Source organism: Lampris incognitus, chromosome 18, assembly GCF_029633865.1.
Source record: "Lampris incognitus isolate fLamInc1 chromosome 18, fLamInc1.hap2, whole genome shotgun sequence".
Classification (NCBI taxonomy): domain Eukaryota; kingdom Metazoa; phylum Chordata; class Actinopteri; order Lampriformes; family Lampridae; genus Lampris; species Lampris incognitus.
The window spans coordinates 33,079,633-33,103,937 of NC_079228.1; the positions used below are offsets into that span (position 1 = coordinate 33,079,633).

Genomic DNA, 24,305 nt, shown 5'->3' on the forward strand with positions numbered 1-24,305 from the left:
ACTTTCTTTGTTTGTATCTTTGTGTGCACATTTGTGTGTGTACATGTATTTGAGTTTGTGTGTGTGTGTGTGTGTGTGTGTGCTTTTTCTGCATATATACATACCCAGACAAAGTGGTACAGGGTAGTTCCATCTCCTCACAGGTCCAGGCATGCAAGTGATGTGGGCATTGCCCTGCACACAGGAACGATACCCATTATAATGAAGCGGTTGGGAAAACATGCCAGAGTTGTATATTAAACTGGGTTTGGACAAATCCTACAGGATTTGCTGGCAAAATGATTGCAGTAATGAAAGGGATTAGAAAATGCTGTGTTAGATACTGAAAAATAATATTCATAGCATAGAAAGTATCCTTTAAATTATTCAGCGGAATGAGTCTCCTAAAGCTTTCCTGGTTTACAGTTAGTTTTTGTCAGACAGAAGACCCAACAACTGCAACCCTTTTGTACTGAAAATGCCTGTTCTTAACTGACCTGACACCTGACACCACACATTTGACTGTCCCAAGGCTGGACCTATATAAGTGTACTAGCTGAGGTACCCGGCGTTGCCTGGGGAAACTGTTCTCACCAAAACAAGCAACACGATCTGATCTTTACGATATAATCAATGATGAAATATAGGATAATTTATGATATGATACATGTGATAAACGGAGGTCAATTAAACGAATCTTATTAACAAAATTATCAGATGTCATAATTTTCAATCCATTCATCAAGCTTGTTTGCCAATGTGTGAAGGGTAAACCATGTTGCGTGCTTTCAGGCTAGCATTGACAATGTTAGGTGTAGTGCCTCCCTTGACCACTGGAAGGATTTGCCTGAAGTCTTCAGAGAGCATCGTTGGAGTGCCACTTTCGCAAATAGATCAAAATTTTTACTCGTTTTTTGAAATATTTTTCAAACTGCAATCCTCGGAAAGTGCTGATTCTAAAGATACCTTTCTTTTTGTTCTACAGTGAATATTTCTGGAGTTTTAAGCGAACATAAAAACATATACTCTCGCTTTATATATATATATATATATATATATATATATATATGTGTGTGTCTGTGTGTATGTATGTATGTGTGTGTGTATATATATATATATATATATACTAGAAGAACCCTGCTACAATGTAGCGGTTTGGTTATCCACCCGTCTATATTTCCCTCCTCTTCATCCTGCCAGCTAACCGCCTTCCCCCTGCCCCTAAACCCCCCTCCAACCCCCTCCCCCCAAATGCTCAGAATAATCTGAAATGCCGAGAAAAGTGTTTTTTTGTTGCCATTTTTAGAAAATGCATATTTTGCATAATTATGCATAATTATTATAATTATTTTAATTTTCTGCTATTTTTCTGGTCCTCTCTGGAACAATACCTACCACCTCCAAAAAAATTATATAGGATCATAAGTGCATTTTTGCAAAAATGCATATATTTTGCATAATGCCAAAACATTTCTAAGTCCCAGAATTTTTTTTTTGATATAGGTGAAAAAATCAAAGATGCTCAGAATCATCTGAAATGTCGAGAAAAGTGGTTTTTAGCCATTTTTAGAAAAATGCATATTTTGCATATTTATGCATAATTTTAATTTTCTGGGATTTTTCCCTTACTCTCTGAGACAATACCTACCACCTCCAAAAAGAATTAGGATCATAAATGCTTTAGTTTTCGGTCCCGCTATCTACACTAACTAACACACACACACACTAACACCACACACACACATTCCGAAAATATATGAGTAGATATATAGTATATGTGTGTGTGTGTGTGTGTGTGTGTGTATGTGTGTATGTATATGTATGTATATAGATAAAGTGTGACAGAGTAACTTTTTTTTTTTACCTGAAGAGAGTATCCTTGTTCACATGAAAACTGCACAACATCTCCCACCATATATCTGTCTCCATGTTTGATTCCATAGTTGGGAGTTTGCGGCTCTGGACATGACTCCAAACCGATAGCTGGAAAAAAACCCATGTATAAACATGATTAAACAGAATCAATCTGTCAATATGCGCAGCCAGTCAGAGATGAAGCCATGCTGCTACCTGTGTATTCCAGGTGAAATCCGGCAGCTGAGACACTGATGTCCGAGCTGAAGCTGAGATAGAGGTTGTTGGACGTACTATTCAGCAGAGGGGGGATGGTGGTGCCTATAATTAATGAGAGCACAAAGGACAAAAGTGTACAAAACTGTAGTCTGGGTGTGTTTTCATTCTTCAAGGGAGCTTCTGAAACACAGTCGTCTTCCTTTTGCCACCAAAGAAGAAAAGAAACCAACAAAGGCCAACCAAACCCACACTTTCACTTTGTTTTGTGAAGTATATCTGAGCCGAGGAGGAAGGAGTTTCTTTTGTTTGAGATATCTATTTCCCTTGAAAACACTTTTCAGATGTTGGCTTTGACCTACTTAGTGTGAAAAGGGAATGCACACTGTAAAAAAAATCATTATTTCTGTATCTGTATACTACACCTTCCAAAGGTGTGGCACTGTAACACTAAAAAGAAAAGAAAAAGTGGTGCCTTGCTTCTGAATCAAAAAGTGGAGCAGATCAACACTTTTTAAGATGTCAAGCCCCCCCCCCCCCTTTTTTTTCCCTCCCCAATTGTACTTGGCCAATTACCCCACTCTCCTGAGCCATCCCGGTCACATGCCTCCTCCAATACATGTGGAGTCGCCAGCCGCTTTTTTTCACCTGACAGTGAGGCGTTTCACCAGGGGGGACGTTGCGTGTGGGAGGAGAGGATCACGCTATTCCCCCCAGTCCCCTCTCCCCCCTGAACAGGCGCCCCGACCGACCAGAGGAGGCAGTAGTGCAGTGATCAGGACACATAGCCACATCCGGCTTCCCACGCACAGACACGGCCAATTGCATCTCTAGGGGCCCCCGACCAAGCTGGCGGTAACACGGGGATTCATACCGATGATCCCTGTGTTGGTAGGCAACAGAATAGACTGCTACACTACCCGGACACCCAGATTGTCAACCCTTTTTTATATACAGCACTAAAACATAGAGTACTGTAGGCCAGTGGTTCTCAACCTTTTTGGGGTCCTGGACCCCCTATGCATTTTTGATCTACCCTGAGGACCCCTCCACCTGATCTTGGGGGAGGGGGGTTGCAATTTGATAGAAACAGTAGAAACTGCATTTTAAATTGCATTATAGCATTTATTCACTCTTTGGGGCAAAAATAAGAGCTTTCAACTTAAATATATGTAACAAAACAGAATTCTTATGCAGTAACTTTCAGATATATGTAACAACACAGAATATGTATTCAGTAACTTTCAGATATGTAACAAAACAGAATATGTATTCAGTAACTTTCAGATATATGTAACAAAACAGAATATGTATTCAGTAACTTTCAGATATATGTAACAAAACAGAATATGTATTCAGTAACTTTCAGATATATGTAACAAAACAGAATATGTATTCAGTAACTTTCAGATATATGTAACAACAGAATTCTTATGCAGTAACTTTTAACAATGCAAACGGGAGCGAGATCTCTTATTAAAATACAATAAATTACACTTGTGAAACAGATGTAATTAGAGAAAAAAGTCCTGTTAACCTTTATAGTTCAGGTAGATAAAGGTCTCAGTCACATTTGAGTAAAATAATCCTATTTCTATAAATGTCATAGGATCTTTTTTTTAAAGATATTTTATTTTCACGGACCCCTTGCAATTACACCACGGACCACTAGGGGTCCGCGGACCCCCGGTTGAGAAACACTGCTGTAGGCTATATGTTGAAAATGGAATAGTAAGCAACATTTGGGTTTTGATTAGTATAAATCGTGGTCTGTTTATAATCAGCCCTGTCATGTACTAATCCATTAGAAATCCTGACACACGGTGGTCCTGCACGACAGCGTCAAAGCAACACCACACAGACAGTTTGGCTGAAAACCATGGGCATTGTCCTTCCCCAGTCAGGGTGAAGCAGAGACAGGTGAACAAAGGAAAGAAGGGGTGAACGAGGGAGGCTGCTCTCTCTTCTCTAACAAGCTGCCACCAATTATCCAATAAGTAGCACATGTGACATTTTCCTCTCAGGTCCCTTTGAAATGCAGCAGCACTGCAGAGGAGTGTGGAGAGCCTGCAGCCTAAAATATCTGACAAAGATAATGATAGAGCTGAACCAAACCAGAGAGAACAGAAAAGAGCAGAACTGGATCAAACAGGAGAGAACAGAACTGGATTGAATAGAACTGCATTGAACACAGCAAAACAGAATTGAAAAAGATTGATTGTGGCTTTTTCAAGACTGCTAATCGACGCTCTACATATCTGCTCTGATACGTATCTAAAGCAATTTGACTCTGTCCTACAAAAGTTGTGCTTGCCATTCAGTAAGTAAGTAAGTAAGTAAGTAAAGTTTATTTCTAGGGCACATTTAAACACAGTTTAAGTCGACTATAGTGATATACAAAAGACAACACCAAACTTCTGTACAAAATGACATTAAAATATAAAAGTAAAAAAATAAATAAATAAACCCAGAAAAATACCAATGACAACAATAAACAACAAGGGACAAATACAGAATTACAGACATGACAACAGATTGAAAGATTAGTGTGCCAAAAAGGCTAGTGGATAAAAATGTGTCTTTAGCCTTGATAAAAAAAAAAAAGAGATGGAGAGAGCACATCTTTTATCTAATGGCAACTGGTTCCACAATCGTGGAGCATCAACTGCAAAGGCTCTGTCACCTTTTAGTCATGAACGTGGGGCAAACAAGAGAGATTTATTGGCAAATCTAAGAGACCAAGTAGTTGAGTGCCAATGAATATGGTTTGTGATATAAGATGGGGCCAGACTATGAAGGGCCTTAAAGGCAATCAGTAAGGACTTAAACTGAATTCTGAAATGAACAGGGAGCCAATGGAGAGAGGCTAGGACAGGGATGAGGTCCTCGCACTTTTTAGTACCAGTCAACATCCTTGCAGATGCAAAAAATGATAATGAGACAATAAAAGAGAGCAGCGGCTTTTAAAATTCAAGGAAGTGCATGAGATTAACAACTATGTGCAATAATCACAGAGTCTTATTTTGTTTCTTGCAACATATTTTTTTTAAACAGTTTTGACAGTAAAGCATTTACCACTTTGTAATGTTGCCATTCCTTTTCACAACACTTAAATGATGTTTAGGGACTGAAGATACCAAGTGATGAAGCGTTTCAGATGTAATTTTGTCCCATTCTTCCTGCAAACAAGTCTTAAGGTCTGCAACAGTACAAGGTCTTCGTTGCCACATTTTTAGTTTCAAAATTCGATACAGATTCTCTTTTGGGGACAGGTCAGGATGGCAGGCAGGCCGATCCAGCACCCACACCCTCTTCTTCCACAGTCAAGCCTTTGTAATGTGTGCAGAAAGTGGTTTTGCATCGTCTTGTTGAAATATGCATGGGCATCCCTGGAAAAGATGTTGTCTTGAAGGCAGGATATATTGTTCCAAAATCTCAATGAACTTCTCAGCATTAATGGTGTCATCACAGAAGTGTAAGTTACCTTTGCAAAGGGCACTGACACAACTCCATATCCCAATAGACCTAACTTTTGGACTTGTTGCGCGATAACAGTCTGGATGTTTTATTTTTCTTATTTGGTCCAGAGCACACGGGGCCCATTTCTTCCAAAAAGATCTGAAATACTGATTTGCTTGACCACAATACACATTTCCACTGTGTGATGGTCCATCCTAGATGCCTCCGAGCCCAGAGAAGTTGACAACGCTTCTGCATATGGTTAAGATAAGGCTTCCTTTTGGCACAGTAAAGTTTTAACTGGCATTTGTGGAGGTAACTACGTATGTCGTTCTTGACAAAGGTTTTCCAAAGTAATCCTGAGCCCATGTGGTTATATTGCTTATAGACGAATCTTGATGCAGTGCCATCTGAGGGATTGGAGAGCACAGTTATTCAGCGTAGGCTTGCACCCTTGCCCTTTATGCACTGAAATTCCTCTAGATTTCTTGAATCTTTCAATTATGTTATGGACCGTAGAGGGTGAAATATCCAAATCCCTTCCTGTCTTTCTTTGAGGAACATTGTTTTTAAACATTTTAATAATTTTCTCATGCACTTGTTGGCAAACTGGTGATCCTCGGCCCATCTTTGCTCCTGAAGGACTAGGCCTTTACAGAATGCTGTTTTTGCACCAAATCGTGATTACAATCACCTGTTGACATCACCTGTTTCAAATGACGTCATTAGTTAATTATTTTACCTCATTACTAGCCCTAAATTGCCACTGTCCCAACTTTTTTTGGAATGTGCAGGCCTGAATGGCAGGAATGGATGTATATTTACAAATGAAATGATGTTGATCAGAAAAAATATGAAATATCATGTGTTCATACTGTCTGCAATGAAATATAGTATATTTAGAAATCACTGCTCTTTTTTATTTGCATTTTTCATACCGTCCCAACTCTTTCCAAGTTGGGTTTGTTTTTAGAGCCACAAAATGTCCACGTATCGCGTCATGCATATTGTTGATACTAGGAGCACACTAGCATTGTACAAGACTATTTGCTTTATGTTTATGGCATATTGGCCTTTGTGTGTTGCTGCTGGTTTGGCATGCTGCCAGTGGTGACTGGTCTACAAAAAATGCTATTATTAATTCTCATCTTCTATAATTATCTTCTATAATTTATTATCTATGAATATAGCATTTTTCTAAATTACATATAATTTGTGTTAGGATTTTAGTTCATGTTTATTGGTCCCAGCCTTGCTGCTTCAGACGGTGTTCTCCTGATATTTGTGTCTGCAGTTGGCCTCTGGTGGCATAAATGTGAGGCTAGCCCACTGATTACCCCTCTCACATTATAATGTGTATTGTACATTGGAAAATATCAGTCAACATGCTCAGAGTGTCAGTGTATTCAATGTAGCTCACACGAATTCGATGGCAAGTGGGGCTGACAGCCTGTAGCCCCACAACAGTGTCACTACATATTTCAGATTTGATTGGATATCTGTCAAAACTAGCTTGGAATTTAATGGTACAGTTGGCAAGAAGAGGGGAGATTTTCTTAACTAACACCACTTGAAAAAACGAACTACATGGATTTCATACTAGAGCACAGGTTTGAAAACTTTAATTTGGAGGAGAAATCCGAAATAAACAGCTTTGGTGCCCACCAGCCATGGGATACTGTCACCATTCAAACTGCTGGTAAAGTTAACCATAGATTTAACATGGAGTGGTATCGGGTTTTATGTGGAGTGGTTTTCGAAGAAAAAGTGGCTAAGAGTTAGCATGCAAAATAATGCACTTTTCTGTTTTCATTGTCTGCTATTTGGTGGAGCTGATATTTTGTCAACGAGTGGTTACAATGATTTGAAACATCTTTCTCAGACGACTGCATAACATGGGAGCAGCAGGAGTCATCTGAACAAGGCTGTGAAATTGGGCTTACTTGGAAAAGTAAATGCCACTGCCCAAATTGACAGTGTATACAGGCGCTGCATTGAGCAGCATAACAAACAGGTGAAGAGAAGAGACGTTTGCCCAGAGGAAGAACTGCTGTGCTGCCTTTCACTTCAATTTCACCATTTAGTGCAAATTGCACCATTTAAAACTAGGAAACAAAATTAAATAACCTCCCCTGGCTGAATGATCACACCCGAGCCCTTAAGACTCTAGAAAATCTGAAAGACAATGGAAGGTCAACAAGTCTGAAATAGCACATAACACCCTTAAAAACCAAATGTTAATTTACCAGAAAACATTTAAGGATGCAAGATCAGCTTACATCTCTGAATTGATATCTAGAAATAATCATAAACCTAAAGTTCTTTTTAGGGTAACTGATTCTAGTATAATGATCCCTCCACTTCCTTTTCTGAACCTGATGTTGAGCTGTCCGAAAAATGTCTCACTCATTTTGTAAATAAGGTGGAGAATATCAGGCTCCGAATTCAGCCTGACCCTTGCATCCTTTCCATTCCCCATGTTAATTTCTGCAGCTTTACCCAGTTTCAACCCATTACATTTCAGTGTTAGAGAGTACAGTCTCCTATATGAACTCATTCTCCTGTATCAAATCAGAATACTTTATTCACCCCTGAGGGGAAATTGGGTAAATCTTAGTGGGGATGATCTTAGACATCATCCCTACTAAACTGCTCAAGGAGGTATTTCCACTGTTAGCCCTGTTATTATGTAATCTTTAATAATTATCTGGCCTCTGGTTCTTTTCCAGATAGTTTTAAGCATGCCATTGTTCACCCATTGCTGAAGAAACCTAATTTAGATCCCCTGTCCTTAAGGAACTATAGACCAATCTTGAAATTGTCTTTTTTATCTAAGGTTCTGGAGAAAGTAATTTCATCTTAACTGATCTCTTTTATGAATACTAATTGTGTTTTTAACAGGTTTCCAGTCTGGTTTTAGAGCAATTCAAAGTACTGAGACAGTGCTTGTTAAGGTTACTAATGAACTACTGCTGACTTGCAGACAAAGGTGACTGCTCGAATTTAGTTCTTTCAGACTTAAGTGCTGCCTTTGACACAGATGATCACAGTATCCTCTTACATCGCTTGGAGACTTTGGTAGGCAACAAGGGCTTGGCTCTTAGTTTATTAGGCTCATACCTCTTCAACAGAACTTTTTCTGTTGGTCTGGGTAACTATTTCCTCGATGGCTCAGTTGAGTTGTGGTGTCCCTCAAGGCTCAGTTCTTGGCCCCCCTCTCTTTTCTATATGCATGCTGTCTCTTGGCCAGTTTCTTCAAAATCATGATACGTTTTACCATTTTTATGCTGACGACACTCAGTTATACATGCCACTAAAACCCATAGATCCCAGCAGCCTAGCAAATCTCACAACTTGCCTTTCTGTTATAAATCCTGGATGGTCCAACATGTTCTTGAATTTAATAATCATAAGCCTGAGTTTATTCTGTTCGGTCTCCCAAATTCCATCAGCCCTTTTTGTACTAATCTTGGTGGTCTGTCAGATAGTCTTAAGCAGGCTGCTAGGAATCTTGGGGTAATATTCGATGCTGACCTTGGTTTTGATAATCAAATCATACACGTTGTTCAGTCATGTTTCTTCTAGCTCAAGCTAATCTCTAAAATTAGCTAATTTTCATCAATTGCTGATCTACAAAAAGTTGTTCGTTTTGATTATTGTAACACACTTTACTCAGGTATCAGTCAGGGCTCCCACCACGGTCTCTAGTTGGTACAAAATGCCCCTACTCAACTCATTACCGGTACAAAGATGGATGATCATATCACTCCTGTGCTTGCCTCCCTACAGATGCTCTGTTAGACTCACTCACTTTTAAGGCCTTAAACAGTCTTACTCCTAAATACATCTCTGATTTATTGACCTGGTATGCACCCTCTCAACCGTTAAGATCTGCAGATGGAGCCCTGTTGGTTATTCCTTGGTTGTGGTTTGTCACAATGGGTGATAGGGCTTTTGCTGTTAGAGCCCCCACACTATGGAATTATCTGCCTACTGAACTCAGACACACTAGGTCTCTAGCTTCTTTAAATCTCTTCTTAAAACTTTTCTCTTTGTAAAAGGTTAACAATGTTTTTATTTCTATTCCTATTTATTTGGTCTTATTCAATTATTGTCTTTACCTCCTCTGTGCTTAGGTCATTTGGTCTTATTCTCATTTTTGCTTTGTCTGGTTTTATTTCTTTTGTAAAGCACTTTGTAACATTGTTAAAAAAAGTGCTATCCTCAGCTTTGGTGAGTGAAAGCATATTTTATCATCCTGCCTTTTAGGTGCTGGTCTGTGCATTGACCATATTGTTGGGCTGGATCGATCCTTGTCTCTCCCTCCCTCCCTCTCTCTCTCTCTCTCTCTCTCTCTCTCTCTCTCTCTCTCTCTCTCTCTCTCTCTCTCTCTCTCTCTCTCTCTCTCTCTCTCTCTCTCTCTCTCTCAACACTTTTTTCATATTTATGAGTCTTATATTTTTTAAATTTATATAATTCTAAGTGTTATGTTATGTTATGTTATGTGGCGACCCCTAATGGAAGCAGCTGAAAGTAGTAGTAGTAGCAGACAGTTTAAATGTTATATTTGTTTATTTGTGCTGTTCCAAATGTCTGAATGAAAATTACAGTTAGTGCAGAAAGATTTTTTTTTTTGGCAGTGGGGGGGGGGGGTCGCCAAGGGCACCATACAAGGTAGAAGCGCCACTGCAGGAATGGTTGCAGTTGGGAAAGGACAATTTTCTCCATTACCTTTGAAACAAATGGCAATTTAGAGATGGGCTGATAGTTATTTAAACATTTAACATCAAGATTATGATTTTTGAACAGAGGCTGGACAACTGCATGTTTAAAACATGCGGGGACAGTGCCACAGGCTAAGCAAGAATTAATAATAACTTGAATGCTAGGGCCAATTATATCAAAAGTATCCTTTGTGACATGGGAGGGCACAACATCCTGGAGGGAGGTAGTGGGTTTCATTTGCATGACTATATTCTTCAACCCAGACATAGAAACCGGTTGAAACTGATTAACGGTATTCAGGCCCGTAAGCTGTGTGGCGGGGTGTCAGAGAGGGGATGGAAGAGGACAATGATCTAATGTTTTCAGTTATTTCAGTGAAAAACTTCAAAAACTTCTCACAGATGTCCGTGGATGCTTCATCATGAAATATATGGGGATTGAGGACAGAATGTATGTGCTGGACAGAATTTTAGGCCTGTGAGAATTCTGTTATAAAGTCTTTATCTGGCTTGGGAGGCCTATAGACCAAGACACAGACTAGAGGGTTAGTCACAGATTCGATTTTTACAGTCTGGCTTACAGTCTGTAAACAAGAGTCAAATTTCAAGTAAGCATAAGCACATTTGGCCAATAAATTCGATTCTGATTCTGAAGTGTAATCTGAGATAATCAAAATGTATTCTATCAAGGAGAATGTCCTACCAGGGTGCACAGGGGGTGCAAAAATCGATTAAATTCAATCATTTGATCATTTAAAAAAAGTTTGAAATACATCCAGTGTCTCTGTCTCTGGCAACTGTTATCCTCTACCTGGCACTTTGCTTAATAGCAAAAACATAGGAGTATAATAAGAAAATTGGTTGGCCTCTCAGTGACAAGCAATAAGCACAATCATGGATATACTCCAAAAGCCAGAGGTGAATATAAAAAGTCAACAATTCATTAACATGCTCAGTGATTCCTCCCTCTCCGCCTCAAGCTGATGTGTGGTGAGCGTTCTGGCGCAAAATGGCTGCCGTGCAGGTCGGCGCCACACATTGGTGGTGGCTGAAGTGAGTTACCTCTTCAAATGTGAGGCGCTTTAGGTGTCTTGAAAAGTGCTATATAAATGTAATGATTATTATTATCATTATCATTAATAATCAACTATCAGGTGGTTGGTTGGCACAGGGGACTACTAATACATTAGCCATCATTGTGAGCTTTGACATGGAGAAGACTTGAAAACTCATGAAGATTTGTATATGATCTTTTAATATGATTAAAAAAAAATCAGCTTGCTTTTTTAAGCATTTTACATTTATATATTTCTTTTGGTTTTTTTTGTGGGCAAATAATGTCAAAAAAGCTAATTTCGGGCATCCGGGTAGTGTAGCAATCTATTCTGGTGATTACCAACACAGGGATTGCCGGTTCAAATCCCTGTGTTGTCTCCGGCTTGGTCGGCATCCCGACATTCACAACTGGCCGTGTCTGCGGGTGGGAAGCCGGATGTGGATATATATCCTTTTCACTGCACTAGCGCCTCCTCTGGTCGGTCGGGGAGCCTGTTTGGGTGGGAGGGGGAACTGGGAGAAATAGCGTGATTCTCCCATGCGCTACATCCCGTCGGTGAAACTCCTCACTGTCAGGTGAAAAGAAGCGGCTGGTGACTCCACATGTATGAGAGGAGGCATGTGGTAGTCTGCAGCCCTCCCCGGATCGGCAGAGGGGGTGGAGCAACAATTGGGATGACTTGGAAGAGTGGGGTAATTGGCCGGATACAATTGGGGAGAAAAAGTGTGTGTGTGTGTGGGGGGGCTGATTTCTAGTTCACTCTGCTTGCAGTTGTTTTAAATCAAACTAAATTCAAGGTGTATAGTTTTTTAAAGGTGGTTATTTAGCAGAGACATTTAATAAGATGAAAAGTCCATGGCCCAATAGTCACCGTTTTTAAAAAGAGAAATAATGTGAAGGCGAAGGCACACACACCTACAGTCCTTGGAGAACACACTGAATAGGCAGAAAAATATGGAATGAAATAGCTCAAATATATAAATATATTTTCTCAATCTGCTTACCAGAGTAGCTGCCCAGTCTCGGTGCGTGATTGTCAGCTCCATCATAGAAATCCAGAGAATCCCAGTTATGCTCTGTAGCAAAACTTACTACTTGTATCTGTTAGAAAAAAAAAAGAAGTCGAGAGAGAGAAAACGATAGGAAGAAGTGAGGGTGTGAGCAGTTAGCTGAGCTAGGTATTTTTCAGTGATTATCGTTATTCCAAAGTAAATGTCATATGGATTTCCTGACAAATCCCCAAACCACAGTCATATCTGCTACAGTCAGATCCTAAATGAAAAAAATCTTGTTTCAATGTCCTCAAAAAAACCCAACAACAAACAAAAAACAAAAACATAACATTATGGAACAGTGGACTACTTTGTCCGTCCATCCATCACTCACCCATCCACATACGTGTTCACAAATGCTATTAAAGCATTTTATTCAATCTTTCCCATGTTTCTAGCCAGCAGTACATGGACACCGCACAAGTGGCTGTCTCATCTGTGTTATACCTGTATCCCAGCCCCCTCGGGCACAGAGACCTTCCACACACAGTTCTGGTTGTTGTCATAAGGCTCAGGATAGCCAGGCGACAGAATGGTCCCGCGACGTGAAGTCAACATACCCCCGCAAGGGACTAGGGGACAGCACAGCACAGCGAGCGAGCGAGCGAGCGAGCGAGCGAGCGAGAGAGAGAGAGAGAGAGAGAGAGAGAGAGAGAGAGAGAGAGAGAGAGAGAGATGGGAAAGAAATGAAATTATGAGAGACAAGTGAAGCGGAGAAAAACACATAACATGTAGAACATGTGTGTGCGTGTGTGCATGCATGTGTGTGTCTGTTTAAATAGAGCTACATCAACCATGTTGTCATTTTATGAAAAAAAAAATTAGCTGTAAAATGGCGGATGGTTCACGTGCCAGAATCCCTATCATCTACTACTACTACTAATTTGGCTGCTCCCATTAGGGGTCGCCACAGCGGATCACCCATTTCCATCTCTTCCTGTCCTCTGCGTCTTCCTCTGTCACACCAGCCACCTGCATGTCTTCCCTCACCACATCCATAAACCTCCTCTTTGGCCTTCCTCTTCTCCTCTTCCCTGGCAGCTCCATATTCAGCATCTTTCTCCCAATATACCCAGCATCTCTCCTCCACACATGTCCAAACCATCTCAATCTTGCCTCTCTTGCTTTGTTTCCAAACCGTCCAACCTGACCTGCCCCTCTAATATACTCGTTCCTAATCCTGTCCATCTTCATCACTCCCAATGAAAATCTTAGCATCTTCAACTCTGCCACCTCCAGCTCCGCCTCCTGTGTTTTCATCAGCTCCACTGTCTCCAAACCATATAACATAGTAGCTGGTCTCACAACCATCTTGTAAACCTTCCCTTTAACTCTTGCTGGTACCCGTCTGTCACAAATCACTCCTGACACTCTTCTCCACCCACTCCACCCTGCCTGCACTCTCTTCTTCACCTCTCTGCTGCACTCCCCTTTACTTTGAACAGTTGACCCCAAGTATTTAAACTCATACACCTTCGTCACCTCTACTCCTTGCATCCTCACCATTCCACTGTCCTCCCTCTTGTTCACGCTTAAGTATTCCATCTCGCTCCTACTGACTTTCATTCCTCTTCTCTCCAGTGCATACCTCCACCTCTCCAGGCTCTCCTCAACCTGCACACTACTCTCGCTACAGATCACAATGTCATCCGCAAACATCATAGTCCGGAGACTCCTTCCTGATCTCGTCCATCACCAGTGCAAACAAGAAAGGGCTCAGAGCCGATCCTTGATGTAATCCCACCTCCACCTTGAACCCATCTGTCATTCCAACCCCACACCTCACCACTGTCACACTTACTTCACACATGCCCTGCACCACTCCTACATACTTCTCAGCAACTCCCAACTTCTTCATACAATACCACACATCCTCTCTCGGCACCCTGTCATATGCTTTCTCTAAATCCAAAAAGACACAATGTAACTCCTTCTGGCCTTCTCTATACTTCCATCAACATTCTCAAAGCAAACATCACATGTGTGGTGCTCCTTCATGGCATGAAACCATACTGCTGCTTGTCACCTCTCCTCTTAACCTAGCTTCTATTACTCTTTCCCATATCTTCATGCTGTGGCTGATTAACCTTATACCTCTGTAGTTGCTACAGTTCTGCACATCACCCTTATTCTTGACCAGAATCCCTATTATATTATCCTATTTTAAAAAATCTAAATCTCCCCAGTCACCAACCAATTTTGTTCTGAGTCAAATGCTGTCTAATGGTAGCACTCTTATGAAATGTGAAGCAGTAATTTACTCAAAAGAGTAATGTTGCTGATAAAATGGCTGCCTGGCTGAGCTATTCAATTGTCAGGTAATGGCCAGACTCATCAGTTCGCATCACGTTAGCAATAGTTCCTTGTGAGCAAATTACTGCTTCACAATTCATGTGATAGCATTCAACTTAGAGAGAAGCCAAAAAAAAAAAGTCGATGGCTTTTCCCTCTTTCACTCACAAACCTTATCTGAAGTGACTTTGTTTTTCAAATGGAAACACAGAATGGGCTTTGGGACTTGCAATCTGTACGTTACTGCAAAATGAAGCTCATTACGAATGTAGTTATAACAAGGTCTAAGACTTGGCACCGCATCCACCCATTATCCAAGCTGCTTATCCTAATTAGGGTTGCAGGGATGCTGGAGCCTATCCCAGCAGTCATTGGGCGGCAGGCGGGGAGACACCCCGGACAGGCCGCCAGTCCATCACAGGGCCAACACATTCACACCTAGGGACAATTTAGTATGGCCGATTCACCTGACCTACGTGTCTTTGGACTGTGGGGGGAAACCGGAGCACCCGGAGGAAACCCACGCAGACACGGGGAGAACATCCAAACTCCACACAGAGGACGACCCGGGATGACCCCCAAGGTTGGACTACCCCGGGGTTTAAACCCAGGACCTTCTTGCTGTGAGACGACTGCGCTCACCACTGCACCGCTGTGCCGCCACAAGAGTCGTTTGAGAAGGAAAACTAGAGAATCTAGCAATAAGTGAACTAAGCACAGAAAATAGTTACAGATCTCACAGAAGCAGAATCTCACAAAGGTGGAAGCTGGAAACTGTGATTTTACATAGCATGCCAGTATTCCGGAAGCAGAGGCATCATGACCTCATCATGATCATGACTGGCACTGCATTCGGCCCCATATTTACCTATACACGTCGGCAGAGAATCATTCCATTGGGCGAGGTTGTCTGGAACGCTCTCACAGCGTATGGCGGTCGAACCGTGCAGGACGTAACCAGGATTGCACTCAAACTGCACCATGGAGCCCACCGCAAAGTCATTACCAAGACGTTTCCCAAACCGGGGCTCGGGAACAGAACTACACTGTGTGGAACTGGTTCGAGGGACAGCTGGAGAACATACAGAAGAAAAGAATTTTTTGTTTTTACGTTTTAAAACCTGCATTTGTGAAAATTCGCCATTAAATCAATAACTGCAAGAGTAAAGCTGGTATTTTGCAATTCACCTACTCTGGTATTGGTTTTCCTTCATGCAATTTTGTGTCTCTGGTCAAACAAAAACCAAATGGCGACACCATCATAATTAAGATCTGAGACATAAACTTTAAAGAAAAGGGCTGCAGAACTGTCCCCTCTACAAATACCTAGCTTTAGGTACTGGACTTCCAAATTAAGGTTTTACTTCAGTATGCCCAAAACAAAAAGTCTGTTTTTTGTTTTGACTCTTATGTTGTTTCTATAGAAAGCTGATGGAATCTGATGATGGAAGTGTGTCTACTTGTGATTGGCTGACCTTGGTAGACGAAGTGGAAGCCTTTCGCCGTCTCTGGTCCAACTGTGGTAAACTTTATGGCGACCTGGTTCCCTGAACTCAGAGGGAGAGACTCACCTGGGAAAAACCCGAGAAACAGAGACAGATATGGCCACAGAAATCAGATAGAAGGGTTAGACTGAGAGGGAATATTCTATGTGTGTTTTTATTCACCTGTCGCATCTATCTATCTTTTTTTTTTTTCTATTCATCTATCCATACCAGAATGGGATCCAGACAGAGAGGACAGCAGGGTATTTTGCTGGGTGGGTCCATCGTAGATTTCGACCACGTCATTCAGAGATGTCTGGAACAAGACGAACTGACCGAACAGGACTGGAGGGAGAAATAAAGAGATGGGAAAATATATCAGTGGAGGTTGAGTCCTTATCACTTTGCTCTACTGTCTGTGAAAACACTTGCCAATGATAAAATACAGTTAAAGCGGCAATATTTTGATTAATTTACAGTAAATGGGTCGGATCAACCTCTTTTTGAAGCCAGGAATTGCAAGCAAGGTTTGAGGCGTTGTCCAGTGAACATGAACTCAACAGATTTTGAGTCCACTACGACTTTTATTGGTGTCGCTGTTTGTAATCTACACTGCTGATGCACTTACACTATTTGGAGTTGACATGATGCACACACTATTGCTACTTCTGGCTGCTCCCATTAGGGGGCACCACAGCGGATCATCCATTTCCATCTCTTCCTGTCTTCTGCATCTTCCTCTGTCACACCAGCCACCTGCATGTCCTTCCTCACCACATCCATAAACCTCCTCTTCAGCTCTCCTCTTCTCCTCTTCCCTGGCAGCTCCATATTCAGCATCCTTCTCCCAATATACCCAGCATCTCTCCTCCGCACGTGTCCAAGCCATCTCAATCTCTTCCTCTCTTGCTTTCTCTCCAAACCGTCCAACCTAAGCTGTCCCTCTGTAGTAGCAGTAGTGGATGATGTGCACGCTTGGCTATGACAGATCTGTGACACTGACTTTTGGCACTGTCACTCTCCTATAATCATCTCCTAGCTTTTAGTTGATCTACAAGTGGAGCATTTATGTTTATTACACTTGATGTGCGGTGCACTCTTGGCAATGATATGACTGCTGTTTACTACTCAAAGATACCTTCAGCAGACACACACATTTATCTGCTAATTGGGTACTCTCAGTTTACTTTACTTACAAGCTGTTTTGGATGAAAGAGTCTGCATTTAGCCAACGCCTCCATTTTCACAGCAAACGAGAGGCAGAGAGCCAGAGCACAAGAATTTCACTGTATTCAGACACACATGACAATAAAGTTGAACTTGAACTTTTACATTTACTGTGGGGGGGGGGTGAATTCTCACAATTATATGCCAAAATATCACCTCCTGTTAACGGTGTACTATGTCCACAGTCATCCAGCTATGGTAGGTCGTGAATGTCAGGAGAGGAGTAAAATGTTTTTATGAGCTAACATTGATAATAAGTGAAGTAAAAAATATAAACTATTTAAAGGAAAGAAATGAAGGCCTTCGTGGGAAGAGACGAACTACAACACGCCGTATCTGTTAAATGAACCATTCTAAATGGCAACAAATATATTTCTGACAAATCACAACTTGTGAGTACTGTAAATTCTAACAATGTACCTGAATTTGGGCTCATGAGAAAAACATATGTACTAAATCCATTGTTGTGTTGTTTGGGAACTCCAGCAGAACAATACTGTGAGTTATGACGGGGATCACATGGCGTATGAAATTGAGGTCCCAAATTTGGCATAAGCAATATTTCAGGATACTGTATTGAAAAAGATGGACTCTACTTTTCACGTATGATGACAATGAATACAAATATCAATACACACAGGTTTGTTTTTGGGGCCAAAAATTATGATTGACTTCCTAGAAATAAGGTATTTTTATCCAAAGGAGTTGAATCAAGTGCAACTGGACTTGGTATATGTACCATGTACCTTGGTATATGTACCATGTGTACTTGGTATATGTACCACCATATATACCAAGTCCAGTTGCACTTGATTCAACTCCTTTGGATAACCATGACCTGGATGAATGAGAACATTCACAGACAGGGTATTTTTACTTTCTTGAAATTCATTTTTTGCAGTGTGTCAAGGCTACTTTTTATGGCACATTTTCGTTTCATGTAACAATACACAGTGGACTGTGCGGTAAAACAGGCCGGAGAGAGAGAGCCAGGTCATACTGGCTGTGGGTTGATGAACCCACGATGGTACCAGTACATGCCTTGGATCGCCTTTGTGACCAGGATGTCATTTTACGCAGGTGCTTTTGTTTGACTTCATCTACATGCTCCCACATTCAGTCTCACTCCCCCAAATTCTCTCCATGTGCTTGTGATTAAAGTCCCTTCAGGTATAAAATTGAAATGCCATGATGACATAAATATAAAGGAGGCATATTTCAGCTCAGTCTGCTGGGTCTCAGGTTCTCTACGGACCATGGAGAGGAAGGAGAAAAGTCCTTTATGGTAAATTACATATAATGCAGCCCCAGCAGAGCTAGCGCTCCCTCCATTTACACTTCATACATAAACACACACACACACACACAGACACACACACACCAGCATGCACGCAGTCTCTCACTGTTGCACTCTCTTTCTCCATCCTCCCCCCATTAGGTGGAGGTGTGACAGATCATATATTGAACCCTGAAACAGCCCTAAGGGTGTTTCGCTATGACAAGGTCAGTGGTCATTTTCTACAGGTCTCTTATTGTTCTCTCTGTCTGAGAATTTCAGAATTCCTCCCAAGTGTTGCCCCGTCTCACAAAGTGTCGCCCCGTCTCTCAAAGGACATCATCTGATTTAAACCCTGTCTTTGTATGTGTGTGTTTATTTGGTTCACAGTGAGTTGTCCTTGTTGGTGTGAGAGTTAGGGGGGAGCCTTCACACATGCACACACACACACACACACACACACACACACACACACACACACACAGAGGATTACTACTGCAACGGCGTATCATCGGTAGGGTGATACTAACCTGTCTCAAGGCGGTCTAACCCCAGCTCACTTCCCCTGTTAGTGCATGAACAGTCCTACGCTTGGTGAATTCTGCTTCGTGATGATAGAACGAGCCGACGTCGAGGGATCACAAAGCGATGACGCGGTGAACGCTTGGCCACCGCGAGCCGGTTATCCCTGCGGCAACCTTTCCGAAACCCAAAGCTTTAAGTCGCCCCAAAAATCAGAGGGCTCGTGAAACCCCGCTTTCACAGTCTGTCCCTGCACTGATAATCAAGATCAGGAGTTCCTTTGCCCCTAACGCCATAAAAACAGCGGTCTGGTGTTTGGATTATGGGGGAAACAACGCGTTACCGATATGTGCTGTATGCTAGCCTAGACATAGTACGGCACAAACTGGGCGGCACGGTGGCGCAGTGGTTAGTGCTGTCGCCTCACAGCAAGGCGGTCCTGCGTTCGAACACCGGGGTTGTCCATCCTTGGGGGTCATCCCAGGTCGTCCTCTGTATGGAGTTTGCATGTTTTGCCCTGTGTCTGCGGTGGGTTTTCTCCGGGTGCTCCCATTCCCCCCCCCCATCAAAAAAAAAACAAAAACATGCAGGTTACTCCTGTCTGTGCCCCTGAGCAAGGCATGGCAAGACGAAGTGGAGTTGGTCCCTGGGTGTGTAGTGTAATTTCTCCACAGGGATTAATAAAGTACCTCAAAATAAATAAAAAATAAAAACATGATCTACTGTACTTTATTTATCCTCTAAAGAAAACTTTCACTGGCTGCCTTCCACAGGAAGTGAAGTGTGCAGGGCTGGCTGCAAAACCGGTGCCCATAAAGCTGGAAGGGTCTCAGCTCAAGGTCGGAGCAGTTGTGCGCTGGTACATGAACTCCCACCCTCTCGCCCAAGAACAATCTGTCCGACTAGCACGCCAGGTGCGAGCGAGGCAGAGCTGACAGGGCAGGAAGTTGTTAAAACGCGCTGCCTGTCTACACATTCTGAGGGAATTTGTGTGGAAATCTGATTTGTGTCTCCGCTGTTCCCCCACTGGCTCAGCGACGTCTAGACATCAGAGGCCGGGTGGATGAGTTCGCAGTGGAAACCCCTTCAGCTCAGCGCAGGGTTCAGAATAGGATCACACACACGTAGATATGCAAAGACAAACTCACAATACACACACACAGATGAACACACTCACACAAACGCCGAGGTTTTCTTACCATGGTTAGCTTGTATACTGCTAAGAGATCACACAGGATTTCTTTCATACTGAGATCAAAGGAACACACACATACACACACACACACACACACACACACACACACACACACACACACACACACAGGCACACACACACACACACAGATGGGTAATCACAGCAGACAGACACACACACACACAGGATCTTGTTCTAACAATCTCCACACACACAAACTAACTAATGTGATGTACCTGTCTATCTCTAACACACACACACACACACACACCCGCGCACAAATAAAACACACACAGTTTTCCAGACTGACGGCCGCTTTTGAATCTGTGTGGAGAAGAACACTAGCACCACCAGCATTAATAACAACTCCCCTCGCTTCATTAATTCACAACTCCCTTCTCCATTCAAATGTTCCTTTTAGTGACTTAAGACTATTCTTCCAAAGACATTTCTCCCCCCTCCCTCCCTTCCATCTTTCTCAACTCTGCTTCCTAAACTGCAGCACTGTCTGCCTTTTCTACAGATTGCATTGAAGCTGGGGAGAGAATAACAAATGAAATGCACAGTATTCGAGTACCCTAATGAAAAATGGCCACAGCGACATACTGCAGATGCTGCACGGGCTCAAACGGCGGACATGTTGGTGCACGGTACGTGCACGTTACACCAAATCTGGGGACACGGTGGACCTCGAGATTTTACCACCCACTTGGAGAATATGGCCGTATCATGTGCACAACCAACATGAAAAAGCACAAATGATTGAATCAAATCTGGCCGCAGTGCAACGCTGCACAGCGACACAAGGTGGCCGCCGAGGCTGAACAGTCTCTTATGATGCGTGGGAGGCGCGGGCCGGCTGACTGCTTCTTCTCCTGTATGTAGGGCACACCAAGTCTCAACTTCTCCCCCGTCAGAACTCCCACACGGGGCCGCGGCTCTCGAAAACCTCCAAGCAAATGCGAAGGGACAGTTTGCTGTCAGGGGATTTAAGGGGAGGACGCAATTTGTTCTGAGCCTAATGACCTAATCGGCCATCCACCACATCCATATCCACTGGTTAACAATCGTTTTGAAGGCTCAAGTTTGCCCTGTGAGAGTCTAGGGCTAGACTAATCGAAGTGCGATGTGTGCGTTTGTTTGTTTTTTTCATGCACATATGATGGACATGTGCTTGTCAACCTTCCCATCGGTCAACCTCTACAACATATATATTAACATCGACATTAATTCAGATTTCAAAACATGGTTTGAACTGATCTTTTTACATATATTTGATTTGATGACTTCTGGGGCGACCAGGTGGCATGGCGGTCTATTCCGTTGCCTGCCAACACGGAGATCATCGGTTCGAATCCCCGTGTTGCCTCTGGCTTGGTTGGCCGTCCCTGCGGACACAACTGGTCGTGTCTGCGAGTGGGAAGCCGGATGTGGGTATGTGCCCTGGTCGCTGCACTAGCGCCTCCCCTGGTCAGTCGGGGCACCTGTTCGGGGGGGAGGGGGAACTTGGGGGAATAACGTGATCCTCCCACGCGCTATGTCCCCCTGGCGAAACTCCTCACTGTCAGTTGAAAAGAAGCAGCTGGCAACTCCACATGTATCGGAGGAGGCATGTGGTAGTCTGCAGCCCTCCCCGGATCGGCAGAGGAGATGGAACAACGACCCGGACGGCTCGGAAGAGTGGGGTAATTGGCCAGATACAATTGGGGAGAAAAAAGTGCCAATCAATCAATCAATCAACACATCAATACATAAATAAATAGATATATCAATAAATAGCTAGATAAATAAATATTATGACCTCTACGTGTTTGAATGGGATTAGAGTCTTTGTTTAGCGGTCTCTTCTATGGGTTGCAGAGGAACAGTTATCTACAGGAAACCAGAAAATAATCAAATTACCGTCACCAGCTGAGGTAAAAGTGATAGTTTAGTCTAGCTTTTAAAGAGCTCATCAACAATTTGTAGCCTATTACAGTGTACGAGTACCCTTTCGGGGCCTGGCCTCAGCCGGATGACATGGTCGTTTTGTCAGATGTGACATCATATTCCTCGCCGCCGCTACCCTTTCTGTGAAGAACAGACTCCTACAATATTCATATCTTCATATCTTGTCAGTTATGACTGGCTTGAGGACCGGTGATCAAAACCCGTCGGATGAAAACCACCCTCATCTCCAAATGTCATCCCCACAATAAAACTCCTTCCCGGAATCAAATAAAGCAAATGCCTGGCGAGGGTCTCCGAGTCGTGTGTAACGTCTCCTATGCCAACAGGATTCGGAAAATCGCCAATGGGGGGGGCAGTCACTTCAGGGGCTTCGGGAGGGGCCCCCGGAGAAATGAAGAAGGGTGTAATTTTCTTTTTATCCAACAGGGAGGTTGAACAATAAAAGGTTGTGCGTGAAAGACTATCCTGAACATGAGTAACACAATGGCTACCGCTAATGCCCCCAAAATACTACGTAGAATGTTTTACATTTCCAAACAAAATCCCTATCAAGCAAAAGCCTTAGACTTGACAAATTCTTCATATAACTGAGGACGATTACTTTAACAATCGTTTTCACTCTTCTTACCTTCTCACCCCACCAAGTAGAATATACATTTCAGTAATTCTGTATTAAATCGCACCAAATTACACAACACCTTCTCAGATGGTGTTCCCTGAAAAAAAGATCCAATCGGGCCTCATGGCCAAATTCAAATCCCCTCGTGGATGTGTGTACGAAGTCGACTCACCGAACTCCCTTGGTACAGATATGGAGTAGATACAGGTGTGTCCAGTGGTGTAATTTCTGGGGAAATTCGGCGATAAAACGGTTCCCTCCGTCCCCGTAGAACGACTGCCACATGGGGCTGGAAATGCGAAAACAGATGCAAACATATACACTAAGACATCCCGTAGTATCACTACAAATTGTTGTCTCTCGAACAAATCTTAAGGCTCCTAGTTGTGCGTGCTTGCATGTGTGTGTGTACGTGTGTGTGTTTGTTTGGCCTGTCGGGGAACTGAGAGTGTATGGCTGTGTGTTCTTGTGTGTTTTGTAGATATGCGTGATTGAACATTGTGACCATGTCCACAGTCGATGTACTCAGCAGGCTCCATGACCGCTGCAGGCAGCGTCTGTGTGTGTCTCTGTTTCAGCTCGTGTCACTGTGGCCACAAGGAACACCCCATTCAGGTCCACATGTGTAACTTGATTACAAGAAAGTGCTCTATTTGGTGCACGTGTGTTTGTGGGTGGGTGGGTGGGTGTGCGTGTGTACCTTGACAGCTAGGTAAGGCTCTGTTCCATCCAGGTCTCCCATCGTCTCCCATGCTACAGGTGAGAGTAGAATAACCCTAGAGACAGGGAAGATTGCATTACAAAATGAAAAACATCCATTCATCCATCCATCTTTTTCAAATGTCTTTGGCATGGTAAATATGGGTACATCATAAACACACAAATAAACGGGGAGTTCAGGAGAGAGGTGAAGAAGAGAGTGCAGGCAGGGTGGAGTGGGTGGAGAAGAGTGTCAGGAGTGCTTTGTGACAGAAGGGTACCAGCAAGAATTAAAGGGAAGGTTTACAAGATGGTTGTGAGACCAGCTATGTTATATGGTTTGGAGACAGTGGCACCGATGAAAACACAGGAGGTGGAGCTGGAGGTGGCAGAGCTGAAGATGCTAAGATTTTCACTGGGAGTGATGAAGAAGGACAGGATTAGGAACGAGTATATTAGAGGGACAGCTCAGGTTGGACGGTTTGGAGACAAAGCAAGAGAGGCAAGATTGAGATGGTTTGGACATGTGTGAAGGAGAGATCCTGGGTATATTGGGAGAAGGATGCGGAATATGGAGCTGCCAGGGAAGAGGAAAAGAGGAAGGCCAAAGAGGAGGTTTACGGATGTGGTGAGAGAGGACATGCAGGTGGCTGGTGTGACAGAGGAAGATGCACAGGACAGGAAGAGATGGAGACGGATG

General features: G+C 42.8%; 1 protein-coding gene across 1 annotated transcript in view; it reads right to left on the reverse strand.

Moving 5' to 3' along the window:
- The window catches only part of LOC130128423 (CUB and sushi domain-containing protein 3-like), a 502,508-nt gene that overhangs the window by 78,943 nt on the left and 399,260 nt on the right, over positions 1 to 24,305 (reverse strand). Inside the window, exons 32-41 of the mRNA XM_056298036.1 lie at positions 23,607 to 23,682; positions 23,079 to 23,195; positions 16,349 to 16,462; positions 16,109 to 16,204; positions 15,502 to 15,705; positions 12,789 to 12,913; positions 12,294 to 12,390; positions 2,050 to 2,154; positions 1,844 to 1,962; positions 105 to 174 (exon numbers count right to left, since the gene is read on the reverse strand). Of these exons, the coding sequence (XP_056154011.1) occupies positions 105 to 174; positions 1,844 to 1,962; positions 2,050 to 2,154; positions 12,294 to 12,390; positions 12,789 to 12,913; positions 15,502 to 15,705; positions 16,109 to 16,204; positions 16,349 to 16,462; positions 23,079 to 23,195; positions 23,607 to 23,682 (1,123 nt within the window). The remainder of the gene's footprint in view (positions 1 to 104; positions 175 to 1,843; positions 1,963 to 2,049; positions 2,155 to 12,293; positions 12,391 to 12,788; positions 12,914 to 15,501; positions 15,706 to 16,108; positions 16,205 to 16,348; positions 16,463 to 23,078; positions 23,196 to 23,606; positions 23,683 to 24,305) is intronic.